This window comes from Mytilus trossulus, chromosome 10, assembly GCF_036588685.1.
Source record: "Mytilus trossulus isolate FHL-02 chromosome 10, PNRI_Mtr1.1.1.hap1, whole genome shotgun sequence".
Classification (NCBI taxonomy): domain Eukaryota; kingdom Metazoa; phylum Mollusca; class Bivalvia; order Mytilida; family Mytilidae; genus Mytilus; species Mytilus trossulus.
Window position 1 is genome coordinate 63,933,882 of NC_086382.1, and position 20,001 is coordinate 63,953,882.

At 31.8% G+C, this 20,001-nt stretch overlaps 1 protein-coding gene across 1 annotated transcript; it reads right to left on the reverse strand.

Moving 5' to 3' along the window:
- Positions 1–9,360: 9,360 nt before the first annotated feature.
- LOC134688376 (uncharacterized) lies at positions 9,361–18,957 on the reverse strand. Its single transcript, XM_063549052.1, has 6 exons — positions 18,834–18,957; positions 18,347–18,397; positions 17,681–18,069; positions 15,043–15,171; positions 14,547–14,637; positions 9,361–9,848 (listed from the first exon to the last, which is right to left on the reverse strand). Exons 3-6 carry the CDS (start codon positions 17,739–17,741, stop codon positions 9,449–9,451), a joined length of 681 nt encoding a protein of 226 aa, XP_063405122.1. The 5' UTR covers positions 17,742–18,069; positions 18,347–18,397; positions 18,834–18,957; the 3' UTR covers positions 9,361–9,448.
- Between the last annotated feature and the right edge of the window lie 1,044 nt (positions 18,958–20,001).

The window sequence follows — 20,001 nt, forward strand, 5'->3', positions numbered from 1 at the left end:
TGTGTTGGTCATGTATGGATTTACTGGATGCTTTTATATTTGTGCTGGTTGACGTGGCGGAAGTTGGTATGGGGTGGGTGCATAGTATACGTCATAGGGAGTGGTTGACTGTTGGATTGCATGTGAAAAATATTCTGTTGTAATTGAGCTTGCATTTGCATCTGCATTTATGATTGTTGTAATTGAAGTATTTGCATACTTTGTGTGCTATGGGTTTCCATTGATCTCATCCTTTGTTGTAGGAGTTTTATTTCTAAATTCATATCATGACTTGATTGCGTTACATAGGATGTAGGTTCAGAATGAAATTGTTCACTAGGAGTGTTATCATTGGTTATCCCCTTTTGTTGACTTAAATGATGCGATTTCTGATATAATTCTAATGTTGATCGTAATGTTCCAATCTCACTTTCTAGTTGACCTATATATGCCTTTTCTAATGAATTTTTACGATTCGGTTTAATATGTTGTCTATTTTGTTGCTTCTTTTGTTTAGATCTAGCACCTGCTTCCTCATGCATTTTTTGCATACACGAAACTTTGATAATGTTATTTGATGGACTAGGACCCATGCTTATACCATCGGAGAATTCAGTAGCTGTTGAACTGGGTAGTGTCATGCCTAGAAGTGATCTTTTTCTATTAACCACACACTGTTTGGACTTTCAGATGATAAATCAATTATTTGTTCTTGTTCATTCAAGGAAATACCAGTTGTTTGAGTTGAAGCATACCGTAAATTGTCAGAGCATACTGGGCATATATATTCCTTGTCATTCATGTTTAGCGGGTTTGAAATATTACCACATGAAAAATGGACCCATTCTTAGCATTGACCACATTCTATTGTATTTTCTCCTGACTCCTGATTACATAGAGCACACACACAGATATTTATAGATTCAAAGTTTCTTTATTTATATCTTTTATACCTTGATTATTTTGGTGTGTCAAACTAGGTGTGGTACCGATGTTAGTTCTATCGGATAGAGTAATTGAGAGTGTTTCTTTTGCACTATCACCTATACAAGGTTTGCGTATCTGATAATTAAGTTGATGCTGTTGTTTTGCTTTGTTTTGATTCAGTATTTCAATGTCATGGTGGTTTTGTTGTTCATTGGGCTGTAGAGTACATGTGTGTTCAAGGGTGTCAAAAATGCCCTTTATTTATGACAGATAAGCCCTGATACTGCATGGATAGTTCTGCAGATAGGTATGTATATATATCTGAGAAAAACAGGTCGACACGGTTACCATTTACTACTGCTCTAGATGATGTGTGGTAAAAGTTGATAACAAATTTTAAAGTTTTGCCTATAGAGCCATCTCTTAACCTGTTATATACTTTCATGCATGTATCTATTTAGCATTTTGACCGTCTAACCCCTCAGTTGCTTTAAGACTGATCGAATTACTGCTTCATAGATTTTATTGGAGTAATGTTTTAAACAGTTCGTATGCGGATGTACTAAACTCAAAAGGTTAAGTGAGCTTTTCTCATCACTTGGTGTTTGTCGTCCGTCGTCTGTAAACTTTTACAAAATCTTCTCTTCTGAAACTACTGAACCAAATTTAACCAAACTTGGCCACAATCATTGTTAAGGTATCCAGTTTAAAAAAAACTGTGAGGCGTGACCCTGCCAACTAACCAAGATGGCCGCCATGGCTAAAAATAGAACATAATGGGTAAAATGTAGATTTTGGCTTATAACTCTTAAAGCAAAGCATTTATAGAAAATCTGAAATGGGGTAAAATTGTCTATTAGGTCAAGATCTATCTGCTGTAACGTTTTCAGACAAATCAGACAACCTGTTGTTCGGTTGCTGCCCCTGAATTAGTAATTTTAAGGAAATTTTGCAGTTTTTGGTTATTATCTTGAATTGTATAGATAGAGATAAACTTTAAACAGCAATAGTGTTCGGCAAAGTAAGATCTACAAATAAGTCAACATGCCCAAAATTGTCAGTTTATCCCTTAAGGAGTTATTGCCCTTTATAGTAATTTTTTAACAATTTTCAAAAATTTTGTGTAAATTTTTGGTAATTTTTAGAAAATATTTTCCGCTGTAACTACTAGGCCAAGTTCATTATAGATAGAGGTAATTGTATCAAAAAGAATGCCCAGTAAAGTAAGATCTACAAACAAATCATGATCACCAAAACACAATTTTGTCATAAATGTATCTGTGTCCATTGTTTAATATGCACATAGACAAAGGAAAGCGAGACAGGCTCTTGAGAGCCTCTAGTTTAGATTAGAACGTTGGTTTTCCCGTTTGAATTTGTTTCACACTTTGTCTAGTATTTTTCTGGGGCTGTTTGTTGTGAGCCAAGGCTTTGTATTGAAGACCGTACCTTGACCTATATTGTTTTACTTTTATAAATTGTGACTTGGATGGAGAGTTGTCTCATTGGAACTCATGCAACATCTTCCTATATATATCAACTCTTCAGATGGATACACATAGAACCACTTCTAACAATAACAAATAGTGGACGTGGAAGGGCACTTATATCTCCCCACTTAGTAAAGATCTACGAGTGAACTATTTGCATTTTCTGATCTAATTCAAAGCCAATACCAATTTATAAAAACATCATTTATCTTAGACCGGTTCCCATCAAACATTCAATAAAGTTAATGACTCAGATAAAAACAACAAAACCTTGTACAATGCCAAGATACAGGTATCGACAGAATGTATAGTTCTGATTGTGATATGTTCTGAATGTGATATGTAAATACAATTGTATTCGGTTGATTTTTTGTTTATTAAGAATGATACGTTTACCAGGATCGTATCTAATGTTCCGGGATCGGTAAACAACATCTTCCTTAAATAAGAAGGTGAAAGCTTGTTAAAAATAGGGTTTCTACAGGTACACCACAACTTATAATTCAAGTTGACATATATATCTGAGAAGGAATTTAGTAAGGGTTTTAAGTAATCTATGGTTACAAAATCACTTACCTAATGATTTACCAGTATATAGATACGTCAAATCCAAAATGTTAAAACAATCATGGACATAGCGGAAATTAGAAGGTAACCGTAGGTATTGTTTAATTAATCAATTAAAAGCAACTTGTGCGGTTTTTACGGAATTTGGTTTTCATTGTGGTTCATAATAGTACACGAATTAAACTGTTATTAAAAGGGCACAATTTGTGCCCGTATGAAAATCAACACTTTACCGATTTACTTTAATGCTGAAACGTACATAAATATAATATCGTGTAAATAACTACAAATTTGAAAATCTCATCCCAGGAAGTACATTATTTCGTACGTTTCTTTATACAAAACATAATGAGAAGTTCTTTGAAAGAAGTATCCATTCTTAATTTTATAGGAACTAATAAATATCATAGAAATATTAGCGAGATGAAACGATATCATACTGGCTTGTTTTTGTATAAAGTTTAAGTGAAAACCCGTGATTTTGGATTTTAAATAGACAGTGTCACTTGGGAAACTGTATATTCCGTCATTGCATCCCTCTGAAGTATTATAACCGTACATGTTGTCAAGTGGTTGTACTAGACTTTGTATCAAAACAAAGTGATGAATGAATAACCCGTATCCAGTTTTTTTCACGTGCTGGTCGGAGGTCGTGAAACGTTTCTCCGTGTGTTTTATAAAGATTATAATGTACTTATTCTTGTAATAACTTCTCTTTTGTGTGCCACAAATTCTAAAAAAAGATCATCAGTTAACGTTATTTATTTCTTTTCAAAACATCTTTTGGAAGTATTATCAATAAACCTGTATTAATACACCCCACCGTATTGTACTTGTTGCGGAATTTTTGATACACCACACCACGTTCTTCTTATATGATAGACAGGCTAGATACGCCCTAAATTTTAATATTTATTCGTACACTTTCGCATTAATAAAAAAAATCTGAAAATTGAGTGTTTTACTATGATAACTAGTCCTTTATTTTTTAGTTGATATCTGTGCATGGGAAAAAATCAATAATATATATAAATTATTTCCAATATGTTCTTTTTGAACCGCGCTCGATAAGGTGGTTTTAATTCTGACAACTTGTATCCATTTCTTTACAAAAAAAATCGCTCAAGCCGGTGATACACACCGATATAAACTTGGAAGGATACCTTATATTCTTAGTGTTTAATATTAGAAAGTGTATAATACTAAAATTGAGAATTGAAATTGGGAATGTGCAAAAGACCCAACAACCAGACCAAAGAACAGATTACAGCCGAAGGCCACCAATGAGTCTTCAATGCAGCGAGAAACTCCAACACCTGAAAGCGTGCTTCAGCTGGCCCCTTAACAAAAGTGTAGACTAGTTCATTGATAATGGACGTCATAATAAACTCCGAAAAATACAAAATAAACTAATATTAAAATTTATATAAGACCAACAAAGGCCAGAGGCTCCTTATTGGGACAGGCATATAATGATGCGGGGTTGATAATGTTGTTAATTTTTTTTTATCTCAACCCTCCCCATATATCTCTAGCCAATGTAGAATAAACAAACACACAACAATATGTACAGTAAAACTCCAACAGTTTTGTTTTATCCTTAATAGACGTAAATGAATAATAAAAACAAACAAACAAATAAAACAAGAATGTGTCCAAAGTACACGGATACCCCACTCGGACTATTCTTTTCCATGTTCCATGGACCGTGAAATTGGGTAATAATCTAATTTTGTATTAAAATAAGAAAGATTATACTATAGGGAACATACGTACTAAGTTTCAAGTTGATTGGACTTCAATTTTATCAAAATCTACCTTGGCCGAAAACTTTAACCTGAAGTTCCAACTTTCATTTTCTATGGACCCTGAAATTGGGGTCAAAAGTCTAATTTGGCTTTAAAATTAGAAAGATCATATCATAAGCAACAAGCGTATTAAGTTTCAAGTTGATTGGACTGCAGCTTCATCAAAAACTACCTTGACCAAAAACTTTAACCTGAACGGACGGACGGACGCACAGACAGACGGACGAACGAACGGAGCCACAGAGCAGAAAACATAATGCCCCTCTACTATCGTAGGTGGGGCATAAAAATTCAAGTATGCAAAAATTCAATTCATGATCAAGCAACAGGGGAAATCACTAAACTCATTTTCTACGCGCATTCAGGAGTTACTATGTTGTTCCATCAATCGCATTTTATCGATACTTATATTCTAGGAATAGTCAATTTAGCATTTATTAATAGTAATGAAAAGGTTTTAAGAACGTTTAAAGAATTTTACTTTTTAATAATTTTTAATTTAAGATACATAATAATGACTACTACACACCATTCCATCCTGATATAGATTGTGGATTTGATAATACTTAAGTACATTTATTCTTCTATTTTCCAAACTTGTTTTGCTTTTTAAAGTTGTTAAATTTGTGTTGTATTAAAATGTATAAATACTAGAACCTTTAAGATATTTTCTTGGGTATATTGTTTATATGGTCTTTTTATTTGTTGAACAAATAATTTTATGACACATTTTGAGTATTAAAAAGGAAAAGGAAAATATCAAAGCTAAATTTTATTACAAATGTAGCATACTATATACAATTATTGTATACCTAAAATTTCCGTTTCTTCATTGCTGAAAACAAACGGACACTTCTTTTAAAAAACATTATATATAAGAAAAATCATAGTCAATGTCTTCACGTAAGACAAAGGCTGATACCATCTTGCAAATTTTCGTTGTTCCTTTTCAGTATTTAAATGAATTTAAATAGATTTATTATACTTCACGTTAAAATGCCATATTTTGATTGGCTAAGACGAGGGTGTCAATTTACTCAATCACATGGCTGAGCGGGTGACAAGTTTTTTGAATGTTACCCTCTCGTCTAGACCAATCAGAAATCGATAATTCAAAGAACAATGAATTGAATTTACATCAAGGAATTAAATATTATACAATGCTTAAGTTCTACGTTTTGGCTCAGATTTTATTATCGACTGTTAAAATAAACAAAATAAATAAAAATGCTTGACTTTTGTCGTTTTTTTCTTATGCCCGTAACGTTGTTATGAACGTGAGGTCATAGAAAATACTTTTAAAATAAAAGTAATCTGTAAAAGCCATTACTGATAGGACATTCAGTATAATAAATTAAATAACACATAGCTGAGAGGGTGAAAGAGCAGATTGGAACCCCTCGAAAAGGCATTGTCAACCTTGGCTTCGCCGCGGTTGACAATGTTATCTCGGGGTACCAATCTGCTCTATCACCCTCTCAGCTATGTGTTATTTATATAATGTCAACTGATGTAAGTTTGCAACCGCCTTTACAAAGCAGTTAAACATTGTTCAAATGTTAAATTGAGTCTATGATGCTTTTGAACTTTGAAATTAGTCATTTAATATTTGATCCGAGCGTCACGGATGAGCTTTATATTGACAAAACACGCGTCTGGCGTAGCAAAGTGTAAGCATGTTTTCTTTTCTTTTCTTTTTTTTTTAATATGAGCAAATAGTAGAAAAAAGAAAAATGATAAAGACAGTCATATAATACAAAAAGTGAATACAGTATGAACATGTTTCTTTTGCGGTTATACAGCCCGTAACAGAGAAGACACTGTGATCGAATTGATGTTTCTTTACCGTCAAAATTAGCTACGTTATCGACAAACTTAATTGATAGTGACCGAACAATTGGTACTTTAACGTCATTTAAAGATTGACAATGCTGACAAACTTTCATGTGTCGATAATCAAGTTTAATACCGATAATATTGGAAATAATTCTAATAATATGAAACAAAATATGTCCATGCACCATTTCGATCGGTACTTTGGTTTTTAAATCTTTTTTTCTCATGTAGAACGGTGTGAATTATATAGCTTGAAGCAAGAACCTCTTCGATCAAACGAAGGAATCTCTGGTGTCAATTTACCAATTTTTGTCGAAATACACATACATTTCTGCTTAACCGCGTTAATTGAACAACTTAGTGCTAACACACATCTGCTAAGGCACGAAACATTTGATTTTCAGGAGGGGAAAAGAGGGGATGGTATATAGTTATATATCTCAGAATATTTTAATAACCGCTTCGCTGGGCAGATTTTCATGTCCCCGCCTTTAGGCGACGGGGCATTAAGATTTACCCTTGTCTGTACGTCTGTACGTCCGGTCTATACATTTTTTGTCAAATATATATCGGCTTGTGTATGTCGGATTGGTTTGATATTTGTTCTGAAGCTTTATTAAAGTGAATTGTACCGTGTCTCCCCTTTTCAGGTCTGTCATTCGTCTACTTCCTGTTTGGCGGTTATATGTGTCTCCTAGACACATTTTCTCTGTTTTCTATTACAGTTTATAAAGAAAAATTTGGTTGTTAAAATATTGAGGCAGCAGATTTTTTAAGTCAAAATCAGGGTCAGATTATTGTTTTCTAAAAACTACCAGGCCCTTTCCTCCATAAAAATTATATGGTCCGTGGCAACAATAAAAAATTCCCACATGTTCGTCATTGCACTAACCGACCAGTTCATGTTTACAGTAGAAACAAAGACATATGTTCGATTGAATAATGATTTCCTCGTAACAAATGATAGAAATTTCGGAGATCCCGTAGTTGATCCTTTACCGTTAAAATGAAAATGCCAATGACAGAGGTTGATTATAAAAAAATGTTTTACTGTTTTAAAAAAACTTCGATTTAAACAATGAAAACTTACACGTTGGACATGAAATATTTTGTCGATGAAGAAAATTAAATTATGTACAATGTAATTCTGAAATAAGTTTGTCGATAACGTAACTTATTCTGACGGTAAAAAAACGCGAATTCGATCACTACTCCGTTACGGGCTGCATATTGACATGCTTTGATACTATATATGCCCTTGAATTTTTACTAGATAACATTTTTGTTCGCTTTGGGGATTCCGTATATCGTCAGATTATCGGAATTCCAATGGGGACTAACTGTGCACCACTTATTGCGGACCTCTTTTTGTATTGTTACGAGTTACAATTTATGACAAAAATAAGCAAAGACCCATCAAAACAACATCTGATAAACAAATTTAATAATACTTTTAGATATTTGGATGATATTTTGGCTCTCAATAATGACGACTTCAGTATGTATATTAATAAAATTTATCCTGGTGAACTCACTTTAAATAAAGCTAATACTAACAATGACCACTGCCCTTTCCTCGATCTTGATATCTATATCACTAACGGAAAGCTGAATACTAAAATTTATGATAAAAGGGATGATTTTTCATTTCCTATCGTTAATTATCCGTTTTTAGATGGTGACGTTCCCTTGTCACCATCTTACGGTGTTTATATATCTCAACTTGTACGATTCGCTCGTGTATGTAACAATGTTTTAGATTTTAACGAGAGAAATTTATGTATTACTGAAAAATTATTACACCAGGGTTTTCGATATCACAAACTAGTCAAAACATTTACTAAATTTTATCATCGGTATAAAGACATCATTCGTAAATATAGCTCAACATGCAGACCTTTTATACGTTCAGGTATTTCACATCCAATTTTTTATGGAAATATTCTTTATAAAGCACAAAGGTGTCAGTATTCACCTCATAAACTTACAAAACCTTTGAATAGACTTATTAAGAAGGGATATAATTACGATACTGTTGTCAAGTCATTAAAGATTGCATATTTTGGCGTTAATATTGAGTCACTGATAAGGTCTTTGCGTCGGAACTAAACACATTTATTCTAAAAACAGTTGTTGGCATGACACGGGTTATGTTCTTCTCATATATGTTATGATGGTATGATACTAAACCCCTTACGGGAAGGATTGTGCCTGATGTTCATATGATGAAATCATAATCTTTCAGTCAGTTTAATTGAAGTCTGGAGCTGGCATGTCAGTTAACTGCTAGTAGTCAGTTGTTATTTATGTATTATTGTCATTTTGTTTATTTTCTTTGGTTACATCTTCTGACATCAGACTCGGACTTCTCTTGAACTGAATTTTAATGTGCGTATTGTTATGCTTTTACTTTTCTACACTGGTTAGAGGTATAGGGGGAGGGTTGAGATCTCACAAACATGTTTAACCCCGCCGCATTTTTGCGCCTGTCCCAAGTCAGGAGCCTCTGGCCTTTGTTAGTCTTGTATTATTTATATTTTAGTTTCTTGTGTACAATTTGGAAATTAGTATGGCGTTCATTATCACTGAACTAGTATATATTTGTTTAGGGGCCAGCTGAAGGACGCCTCCGGGTGCGGGAATTTCTCGCTACATTGAAGACCTGTTGGTGACCTTCTGCTGTTGTGTTTTTTTATTTTGGTCGGGTTGTTGTCTCTTTGACACATTCCCCATTTCCATTCTCAATTTTATTGTTGCAAACGCATTTTAACTGCAAAATACGAATTCCAGTCAGAGATCTCCAATTTAAAAGTCTGGCAACCTTTACTATTTGTTTTTTTTTCATTCATCAGCTTTCTCCCTATTTGTTTTATCGATTACTGTATATGTTTGATCTACATGTATACTAGCCATCTCCATGTCTTTTTCACTGCTATTCCTCACCTTCAAAGTAGAAGAATGTTTAACACTACCAGATTGACTCCCTTTATCTACCACGGCATACTCATTATTACTATTGTCAAAGGTAGATATATGTTGCGTTTTTGTGTTCGATACGCCGAAATTGACGACCGGTTTCTTTTCTGAATCTACAGTATTGTAATATCCGTCGTCAACTATAGCATGTTGGTCTGCAGAGACATATAGAATGTTATCCTTTAATTTGCCATCATCAGAATCCGGATCATTTTTGTCATACACAATTTGTTTTTCTTTTTTTGTTGACTTTTGTGATCTTTTCCTTAAATTTAAAATAAAAGTTTATTGGCATAAATGATACACAAAAAGAGAGAAATATATAATTTAAATATCAAGGAGGTTATTTAAAAGATAAGCATTTCCTGGTGTATTGTTATATCCCCTATAATGTGCAATTAAATTAAAAATTAGTAAAACAATGAACAATAATATACAGAAAACTGAACATCAGTCGATAAACACCCCCCCCCCCCCCCCCAAAAAAAAAAAAAAAAAAAAAAAAAAAACAATGCTTTTACAAATTTCCTGTTTACAAAACTTTAAATTTTTCGAAAAACTAAGGATTTTCTTATCCCAGGCATAGATTACCTTATCCGTATTTGGCATGGATTTTTTGATTTTTGGATCCTCTATGCTCTTCAACTTTGTACTTGTTTGGCTTTATAAATATTTTGATATGAGCGTCATTGATGAGTCTTTTGTAGACAATCGCGCGTCTGGTATCTTTGAATAACTATCAGCACGAATTGTATTAGAAGTAACTATTTAAGCAATCATATATTCCTCATATCCCAATTTGAAACTCTTACAAATAAGAAAATACCGCATTTTTTTAACATATCTACTGAATTACTTTTGAAGTTTACCAATTACCAGAACTATTTATATGTAAAATATGTTTAAGTAAGATCTTTGAATATTTTATTTCTCTGTACGATCATTGATTTTGATTTTCCCTTACCGACATTGAAACTAATGGTCCTTCATTGTGTCAATACTGTGTACTTAAATATTGGTATTTTATAAGATTATGTGTTTCAGACTGTGTTTCCCTACACCTAATCCATTAAATGTGTCCTTACGTATACTTCAGACATTGAAAAATTGATTTATTTTGTTAATTGTTATTGGCTTTGAACTAGCTCGAAGTACCTGCGTGTACTCTTTAAGATGGTATTTTTGTCTTTTGTCTTTTATGTTTTCTGTTTGCTTCTGTGTGTTCCAAGGTCATCGCAGTTACAAAAGAAATTGCCTATCACAAATGGAAGACTGATTTACTGCTTGTCGAACAGATATTAAATTGTTTATTGATACAGCCGATCATTACGAATTGCCATGTTTGACTACAGACTAGTATGTTGTAAATATATTGAAGACATGCATATAATGTGATATATTCATCTAATAAAAACGTCTTTTTTTACTTTATTATACATCTCCATATTTCAAAAAATCATTTCTACAAACAAATTTTAACTTTGATTCCGATCTTAAGAATAGAGAAATAAAAAAAATAGAAACGTTCTTTTATATTGAAAAACCAAAATTATAACAAAGCATTGACTTTGTTACAAATTCATTGATTTTAATCAGGGAATCTGTAAAAAAAAATCATCAGTAATTCAGTGATTGTGTTAAATCCCTTGTCAATATCAGAGATTTTATAACATAACTTATCAGTTTAGGCATAATACAAAATCCCGTAAATGTTAGTGACTCTATAAAATCATACATTTTATTCTTGTGCTTATACACTACTATAAAAGGTCATTATCTGGTTTCCCGTTTTTAGAGATACCATTCTTATATTTAAGTTTTTTTTTAACAATTGTTATTGTTTGTCATGTCAGTTTCCGTATACAAATCCGTTACAATTGAAATAGTTTAACAATAGACAAATGTTCCAGTTTTCTACATATATATTCAGAAAATTGAACGATACCATCTTAGTTTTTCCTCAAAACACTTATTTATGGTTATGATTTTTTTTGTCAGTTTGAACACTATAACTGATATAATCATGATTATAATGACCATAATGTTCAGGGCAATTGGTTAATCACTGAATGCTGACTGTATAGTTTCAAATATTCAATGCATAGTCCAGACGATAATAGTATTACTATTCAAACTAAAACACGCTTCCGCAAATGATATCAGTACACAAGAAAGTCAAATCAATCTGATTAGCATACATTTTTCGTACATCAAAAAGCAGCTCATGCTAACAGCAGTTTTGCTCTCACTGTTAAAGTTTAAATGCTTAAGTAAAAGTAGAAAATTAAAAACAATAAGCCTTTGATTGATTTGGTCAAGAATCAAAACGTGACTCTCCCTTATTTTTGGGATAAAATGTAAAATCAGCAATCTTTGTATTTTAACAGATAAAAGTACATTACCCAGTGTTCTAAAGAAAGCAAGAGTAACCCCTGATTTTTAAAGCTGGTGTAAAATTCATGACAAAAAAATATAGACCAATTTCTGTACTTCCCGTTTTATCAAAACTTTTAGAAAAGCATGTTTCAAAACATTTGATTATATCTTTAACACCCAGCACAATCGGGGTTTCGACAAGAACACTCTTGCCAAACTGCCTTTATCAATATCATATATAAATGGATACAGGGTATGAATGATGATGATATCAACTTAGCAGTCCTGTTGGGTTTTAAGAAAGCTTTTGATGTAGTAGATCATGATATTTTATGTAAAAAACACTTGAAATTTATGGATTTGATAATACTGCTGTTTCTTTTTTGAAATCATATTTAAATGGTGTCCCCCAAGGCTCCATATTAGGCCCCCTCCTGTTTATATTATACATAAACGACCTTCCTATTTATATGAAAAATTGTTGCAATGATTTATATGCCGATGATTCAACTTAACATCTTTCTGGTAATTGTTATCAAACTCTACAGTCAAAGGTACATGACGATTGACATGGTGTTGAGGAATCGTGCAATGATAACAATATGATCATCAATAAAAAAAAGTTTGATAAATGATAATTGGAACGAAGCAAAGAGCACTGCTACATTCTAATTAGAGTTGTTTAACTATTAACAATCAAGTAATACGATCTTCCACATGCGAAAGTCTTTTAGGCATTAAACTTGACCATTCCCTAACATGAACAAACGAAATTGACGTGATCTGCTCATAAATATCATTTAGACTATATCTACGATTAAAGATTAAAACATTTCTAAATCTAGACTGCAGAAAATTATTCTATAATGGTTATATCCTGCCACAAATTGGTTATCTTTGTATAGTGTGGAGTAGTTGTAGCATTGAGGGTATAAAAAGGATATTAAAATTACAAAAGAGAGCTGCTCGATTTATTTTAGAAACAGACCATTACGCTCCTTTGCGCCATTATTCATACACTTAAACTGAATCACAGTTCAACAGAGAATAAAATATCACAAGTTTGTGATGAAATTTAAGAGCATTATTAACAACTTTCATTCATTATGTTTCAGACAGAAATCCATACCCCTTCAGAAATGCTGTTCAAGGAAACCTGATACTCCCTAAACCAAAAACAAAATTGTTCAAAAAAAATTATGTATTCTGGACCATTCTTGTGGAATAATTTGCCAATACCGTTAAGAAATATAACAAATGTTAATTCTTTCAAATACAAAAAAAAAAAGATTATTTATTGAAATCAACCTATCTGTATAAATAATATTTAAAACTGATTATGTTATCATGTTTATTTTTTCAACACATTTTATCAAGTTGTATTGAACATTATTAACATACTTGACTTTTATATTAATGTATGCAATGTATATGTTTGCATTTTGTTTGATTTTTCATGATGAGGTCCTCAGGAAAGATTAGTTTTATAGCTGACTGTATAACCCTCTTACAATAAAGTGTTATTATTGTTGTTGTTGATGTTATTGTATAGAGCACTACACAATCTCAAAACCGATGATAACACCATACACTTTGTAAACAAACCTAATATCAAAACATTACCGGAACCGTTTGCTAATGTGCTTTGTCATTATGACTTTTTTGTTTTTCTTTGTTACATATTTACACATGACGCATTTCTGTGCTTTTTGTTTACAGATTAGAATGTTTTTTATATTGATTATGAGAATAACAGAATGTTGACTGCTGAACCCCTAATTTTGACATTTTAACTAATATATCTGTTTATTTTGTTCACAAATCGTTGTTAATATAATGAAATTGTCATACAAGTAAGGGGTTTAGCTAGCCTTCAAAACAGGTTTAATCCACCATTCTTCTTACGAAAATGCCTTTACTAATGCAGGAAAATGACAGTTGGTGTTCATTCGTTTGATGTGTTAGAGCTGTTGATTTTACCATTTGGTTAGTGACTGTTTGTTAAGATTTTTGTAAGAGTTCAGTAATTAAGTTTTTTTGGTAAATACAACGTTAAAACTTATCGGACATTCCCGTTAAAATGTCCATTAATTCGAAAAGTCAAAGTTATCAATAAGTCTGGCCAAACGTCATCAAGTACGCGGCTATTGGTGTTCTCTTCACCAAGGTATAATGAAATTGAATGAATCAATATCAATAAATTTCCCAGCATTCAGCCATAGGAATATCGGGTTATTTTGAATCAAGCAATGAAATGCATGCTAATACAATTTATTGTTGACTGCCGGATAAGGAAGATATTAAAAAACCAGTTGTCAGTATCGGACCGATTTGATTGCATTTGTTATAAGAAAAATAGGAATTTGCTTTTTAAAAACTTTTTCCTATATGCTATGAAAGATCGGCATTTATCAATAAGTGATATTACTTTCCTTTTATCGACACTGATGACAGAATATTAAAGCTGCGAAAAGAAACCAGCAAACATAGTTCGTATTACTGGGTTTCTCATTGTAACTATCGTAGGGACATAAAATATTCTAGTAATATATACAACATATTATGAAGTAATGTTAGTTGGAATTACCTTCTACAAAATATAATTAATATAACAGCTATAATCACCAGCACTCCTCCTGCACCCGCTCCTAAATACATGTACATTTCTAACTTTCCATCTGAAAAATTAGATATAAGAAATTTCAAACTATTCCTTTCAACTATGTTGTCTGTTTGATTATATTGTTACTATCAAGGCAAAAAAAAATGTCTTTCTCTTGTTTCCCTTCATTTTTTGTCACTTATAACGATACTTAGATCAAAAGAAATTACTCATGATAAAAGTTAAAGACAGGTTTTATAGACAATTGTGTTTTTCTCTCACATTTTTCTGATACTTCAAATTCAGATCTGTATATATTTCAATGTATATTTTAAATACTGCTTACTGAGTTTGATATATTTGTTGAATTTGTTTCTATGGCGAAGTCTACATACTCTCATTTAACTGATTTTTCGGCATTTTGCTTCAAACAAAAGCAATTTGTTTAAAAGGATCTTAGTCTTGAAAAGATATACATTACCCTCTTCCTTCTTATTGAATCCTTTAATTCTTACAGTGGACGTTTCAGCATTCTCTGCAGTGTCTGTTGTTTCTTCAGGACCATCACACTGTATGATTAGTTGTACTTTCGGGCCATTTTCAAGATGATCTTATGTAATAAAAATACTTAATGAATCAAATGAAGGGGATCACAATAAAAGACTTTAAAGTTAAAGCAAGCTCAAATTTGATACAAAATTACGTTTTTAACCGTCTTAAGTCATATGAAAGCACTTAATATGGAATAAAAATGCGTCTGTTTCAATTAATATTAACCAAAAAATCGAAATACATACTTTTCAAGTTAGATTGAACAGTGTGTGTAAATATTTACCACATGTTTTATTCTAGAAAATCATACACAGATATGTCAATGTGTTTTAAGTGTTCTTTTAGATAATTTAAAACGAAGTATTATTCTAGAATTTGGACGTTTTTAATATATTTGAATATATATTGATCCAAACAACACTAACACGTGGAATTAAAATCACAGAAAAAGACCATAACAAATTTCAGTCATTCTCCGGTCAGTGGGGAGAAAAGTGATTGATAAATTAATGCATAAAGTAAGTTTAGATATCAATTGCACAGCCACGTTAAGTTAAACTAATTATCTTGACCCTTGTTTTGTACCAGGCTTGCTTGACTGTTTTTTGACTTTATAGCTCGTAAGATAATAGCCCACTACACGAGATATTTCCTCATTTAGAACATGTAGAAATCATGTTTCGTATTCTTATGCAGTTACACATTTCTAGGTCATAAATATATATCTTGAGTATTTCAAAGCACCATTATTGTTTTATTTGGAGTTTGTATGGAATATTTTTGAAACTTGAAATTATATGGTAATTAAAGATTGTACAAAGGTTTAAAAGATGTGAAAATTTGATTTGGTAACTTCAAGTGATGGTTATTTTCTTATATGCAATGAAATGTTATGTGAAATTATTTCTGGACAGGACAGGATAAAACTTTACTCATACTAAGTATTTCCTTATTTGAAACAAAGATAAATTCTGCACAATTTTAGAAAAAGTGAAAATTTAACAAAGACTAATAGAAAAACTAATGGTGGTATTACACCTGGTGAGCATAACAAACTCGCTATCATCTTCAAATTGAAAGTATTTGATAAAGAGAATGAATATGCCGCATACCATGCATATCTGAGTACGAGAAATTTACGGCGGTGGCATAAAATTCCAGCAAGTTGCAGAATATTTTATTTTTCTCATCAATATGATTTCAATTATGACAATAATTCATATTACGTTTCAAATAAAATTCTGTTGTACGATTTAGCATAAAGAACACACTGCGACGTAGTAAGCTCTAATGTAAAATGAATTACCTACTACTGTCAAATGATAGGAAATATTTTTGTTCGAACTGTTTTCGTATGCAACCAAATGTGACATTATATGATTTGTTGGTATTACACCTAAAGAAGACTTTTTTGTCGCATAAACTGAATGTGACTTTTTTACTTTTTAATACTGTTTATTTCAAGCAATCCTGTTAAGTTTTGTCATAAAAATACAAAATACAAAATACTATAGTGTAGGCGACGCGACATCTATAGCGATTCTATCAAAATGTATCATCTACCTACAACCTGGTGAATATGATACACAAGATGGCTTTCAGATGTTAAATTGACTCCTTTGTCTTCCTAATAAGGCCTCTATTGGTCCATTTCAACCTGTCAATTCTTCAAAATATCCCCTTATTAGGTCAATGAATAAAAAAATTGTAGTAGCTTTCACTCATTTATGATAGAAATGTTATGATAAAGGAGAAATTGAAGTATTGAAGCTGACTTGACTATCCAAATAAACGTTTACTGTCACCAAGGCGGTTTCAATAAAGTCCTTTAAGTTACATAAAACTTAAATATACGCCGTGTTCAAGAAAGTGATATCAAAGCTTCTCTTTTAGTGAATAATTTGTTGCTACTGCTTTAAAAATACGTTCATTTACTTATAACTTAATATTCATTAAAGGATTACAAAGGAAACATTTTCTACTATAGTAGTATATAAGAAATAAAGGGAAAAAGCTCACCAAAACACCATTATGGCTTGTTCTGTCTAATAATATTTATGTTAGAGTATTATTTCAAGAAACATTTCTCATAAAATGTGTTTTGGAGACTCAATTAACTCGGAATCTCTATTTTTTTGTAATATTTTACTTAAATAGCAAGAAATTTTAACAAACGCTAGTTATCACAAGGTCAAATGTGCATGTGCAGTTTCCAATATTATGTTGAAAAATTAAAAGTAACACGCTTAATAATTTCATGCGTCCGACGCGTTTATCTAGATTTACCTCCAATTGGAAAGCTGCAATCCAATTATTATACTACCATTTCTTCGCCTTATTTGTCATTGTAAGATTTTCACTTTTCATAAAATTGTGCAGAATTTATCTTTGTTTCAAATAAATGAATACGTAGCATGATTAAAGTTTTATCTTGTTTACTACTGTAGAAAAAATGTCAAAAACTAGTGATATTACGAAAAACAAGTGAACGCGTTTATATGTGCCCTTGCTCCATTGCATAGTCTTTCGTATTTTATTCACTATTCAATAATGAAACAGGAACATACCTCTATATACCTGCATACAATATCCTCTAGTAAAAGTGCCATTTATAATTCTTGATTTCATTTCAATGACATCATCTTTTTAAAAAATCTCTCTACTCTATTACCAGTACCGGTATTACATTTAATGGGGTAACTATTTTTATTTTTTCCTGTTGCTTTACGATAATTGACATCAATAGCTAGTCCACAGTTCCGTAACTCTGGGGCGGAATTTTTTTGTGCTGACCACTTTTCCATATTAACAGAATAACTGCCGTCATTATTATTTAGACTGACACGACATGTACAATTAGCCTTCTGTTTCAATACACGTACACCTACACTGTCACTCAAGATAGTTCCATCAACAATGTTTTCAACTGCGTGGTCCCCTGAACACATGTCTGCCACTAAGAGAAAAAATATAAAAATGTTATTAGATACACGTTGTTTTATATTAAAGTAAATGAGACCACAATTATTTACCTACATGTAAAAAAATGTACAAAATGAACTTTCCATTATTTCACTTTTGTCCCCGATTATAATTATAATTATATCTACGTATCTCCCCCAAAAAGCACGAGGCTACACATTACAAAAGGAAATGTTAATTTGTTTTTCGTTTTCGATATTCCATTCTGTATGACAAAGAAGGATATTTTCAAATGATTTATAATATAATACCTATTTTATTGTCGATGTTTAAGGGACATGGGTCAACTTCAGCACGCAACTCTGAAAAAAAATATAAAAATATTAGGCATCACTTTATCTGTTATACACAAAAAAGAAAAAGTTTTAAAAAAAAACGGAAATATTAGTTTGAGGTCTGAAATTTGTTATCAAATACTCAAATTTGTTTTTGCATACATTTATTGTTTAGTATTTCGATCGTTGAATTAGCAATGGAAACGCATTTTTGGGAAATGCAGGATACAAATTATGCCGTACAATATTATAAACTGAGAGTGCTAACTAATGCGTTACCAATCTCATCGCAATGTTTGCAAAATCTTACAGTATTTCATTTTAAATGAAATCCATGTTCAGTATCTTAATTATGACTTCTTAATTCAGTATCTTAATTATGAATTCTAAATTCAGTATCTTTACGGCCTTTGTTGTGAGATTCATTAAATTGCTAACGAGCTCAAATATATTACAAGCTTACCTGTAATACTAGCAATAAATACGATGCTTGGCAACATATATAAAGAACTAGTACTCTTCATGTTGATAGTTATATAGTTATAAGGAAGTAAGCCTCATGACAATGTAAACCGGTGTGTATACGCAACTCCGGTTATGTTGTATCAGACTTTTAATTCATGTAAATAAGTGTTTAATCAATAACCGTGCCCTGTTTTTATATGAATATTAATTATATGGTAATTTTTACACAAAGGACAATATATGATAAGAGGCGTTTTTTGGGCCCTTCCAGAAAAAAGATTATATATATATACCATTGATAGCCTTTGTGTAGATCTATGAATAGCAATGCTTTTTTATGTTCCGATGAAAGATAACTTGCCTTGGAACGGTTTTTATTAAATAGCCAAATTATCACTTAATGCATTGCTTTCTCGGTACAAATTAGCATTACTCAAAATAGATTTGTTTGTTTATCAAGAACTTCAAGTTGCAAATGAATTGTCAATTCAATTTCAGTTTAAGAAAAACTAAGCAACAACCTAGCGACAAAAATACTGCCTAGCAACGGTTGAAACTTTTGTCATTTCTGCCGTATGAGGCCTTAAATTAGCTTGAATTTAATAGCTAAATTTAAGACGTGAGTACTTACATAGACCACTATCATAGTTTATCATATAAAATATACATTAAATAAGGGAAGAGTGGAAAGTAGAAAATTACAGGATGGTCTACGTTGGCGCTGATGTCAAATTTCGTCTCTAAACATGATTGAAATGTAGATTTTTTACACTTTTCGTTGTTCATTGCCTTTTTAAAGTATTAGTTTACACATATTTGAGCACATAACACAATAACATAAGGTGCTATGTGGACGAGCAGATACCGCAGTTCATTTAACAGGCGGGATGGGTTTCAATTTCAAAGGTTCAAATTTCTTGAAAAAGGGGGCCGGAAACATTGTACTTTACTGATGAAGTATGATTTTTGCGAAATACTAATGATTTTCTCATTCCAAGCATAGATTACCTGAGCCATATTTGGCACAATTTTTTGGAACTTTGGGTCCTCAATTCTCGACTTTATACTTGTTTATACTTCATAACTATTTTGATCTGAGCATCAATAATAAGTCTCATGTAAACAAAACGTGCGTATGGCGTATTGAATTTTTAGCGTGGCACCTT

Coding starts and splice junctions, on each gene's coding strand:
- LOC134688376 (XM_063549052.1), bottom strand. CDS start 17,741: ATGAAATCAAGAATTATAAATGGCACTTTTACTAGAGGATATTGTATG. Junction 14,638..15,042: donor ATTCAATAAGAAGGAAGAGG/GTAATGTATATC, acceptor CTAATTTTTCAG/ATGGAAAGTTAGAAATGTAC. Junction 9,849..14,546: donor TTAATTATATTTTGTAGAAG/GTAATTCCAACT, acceptor TTTAAATTTAAG/GAAAAGATCACAAAAGTCAA.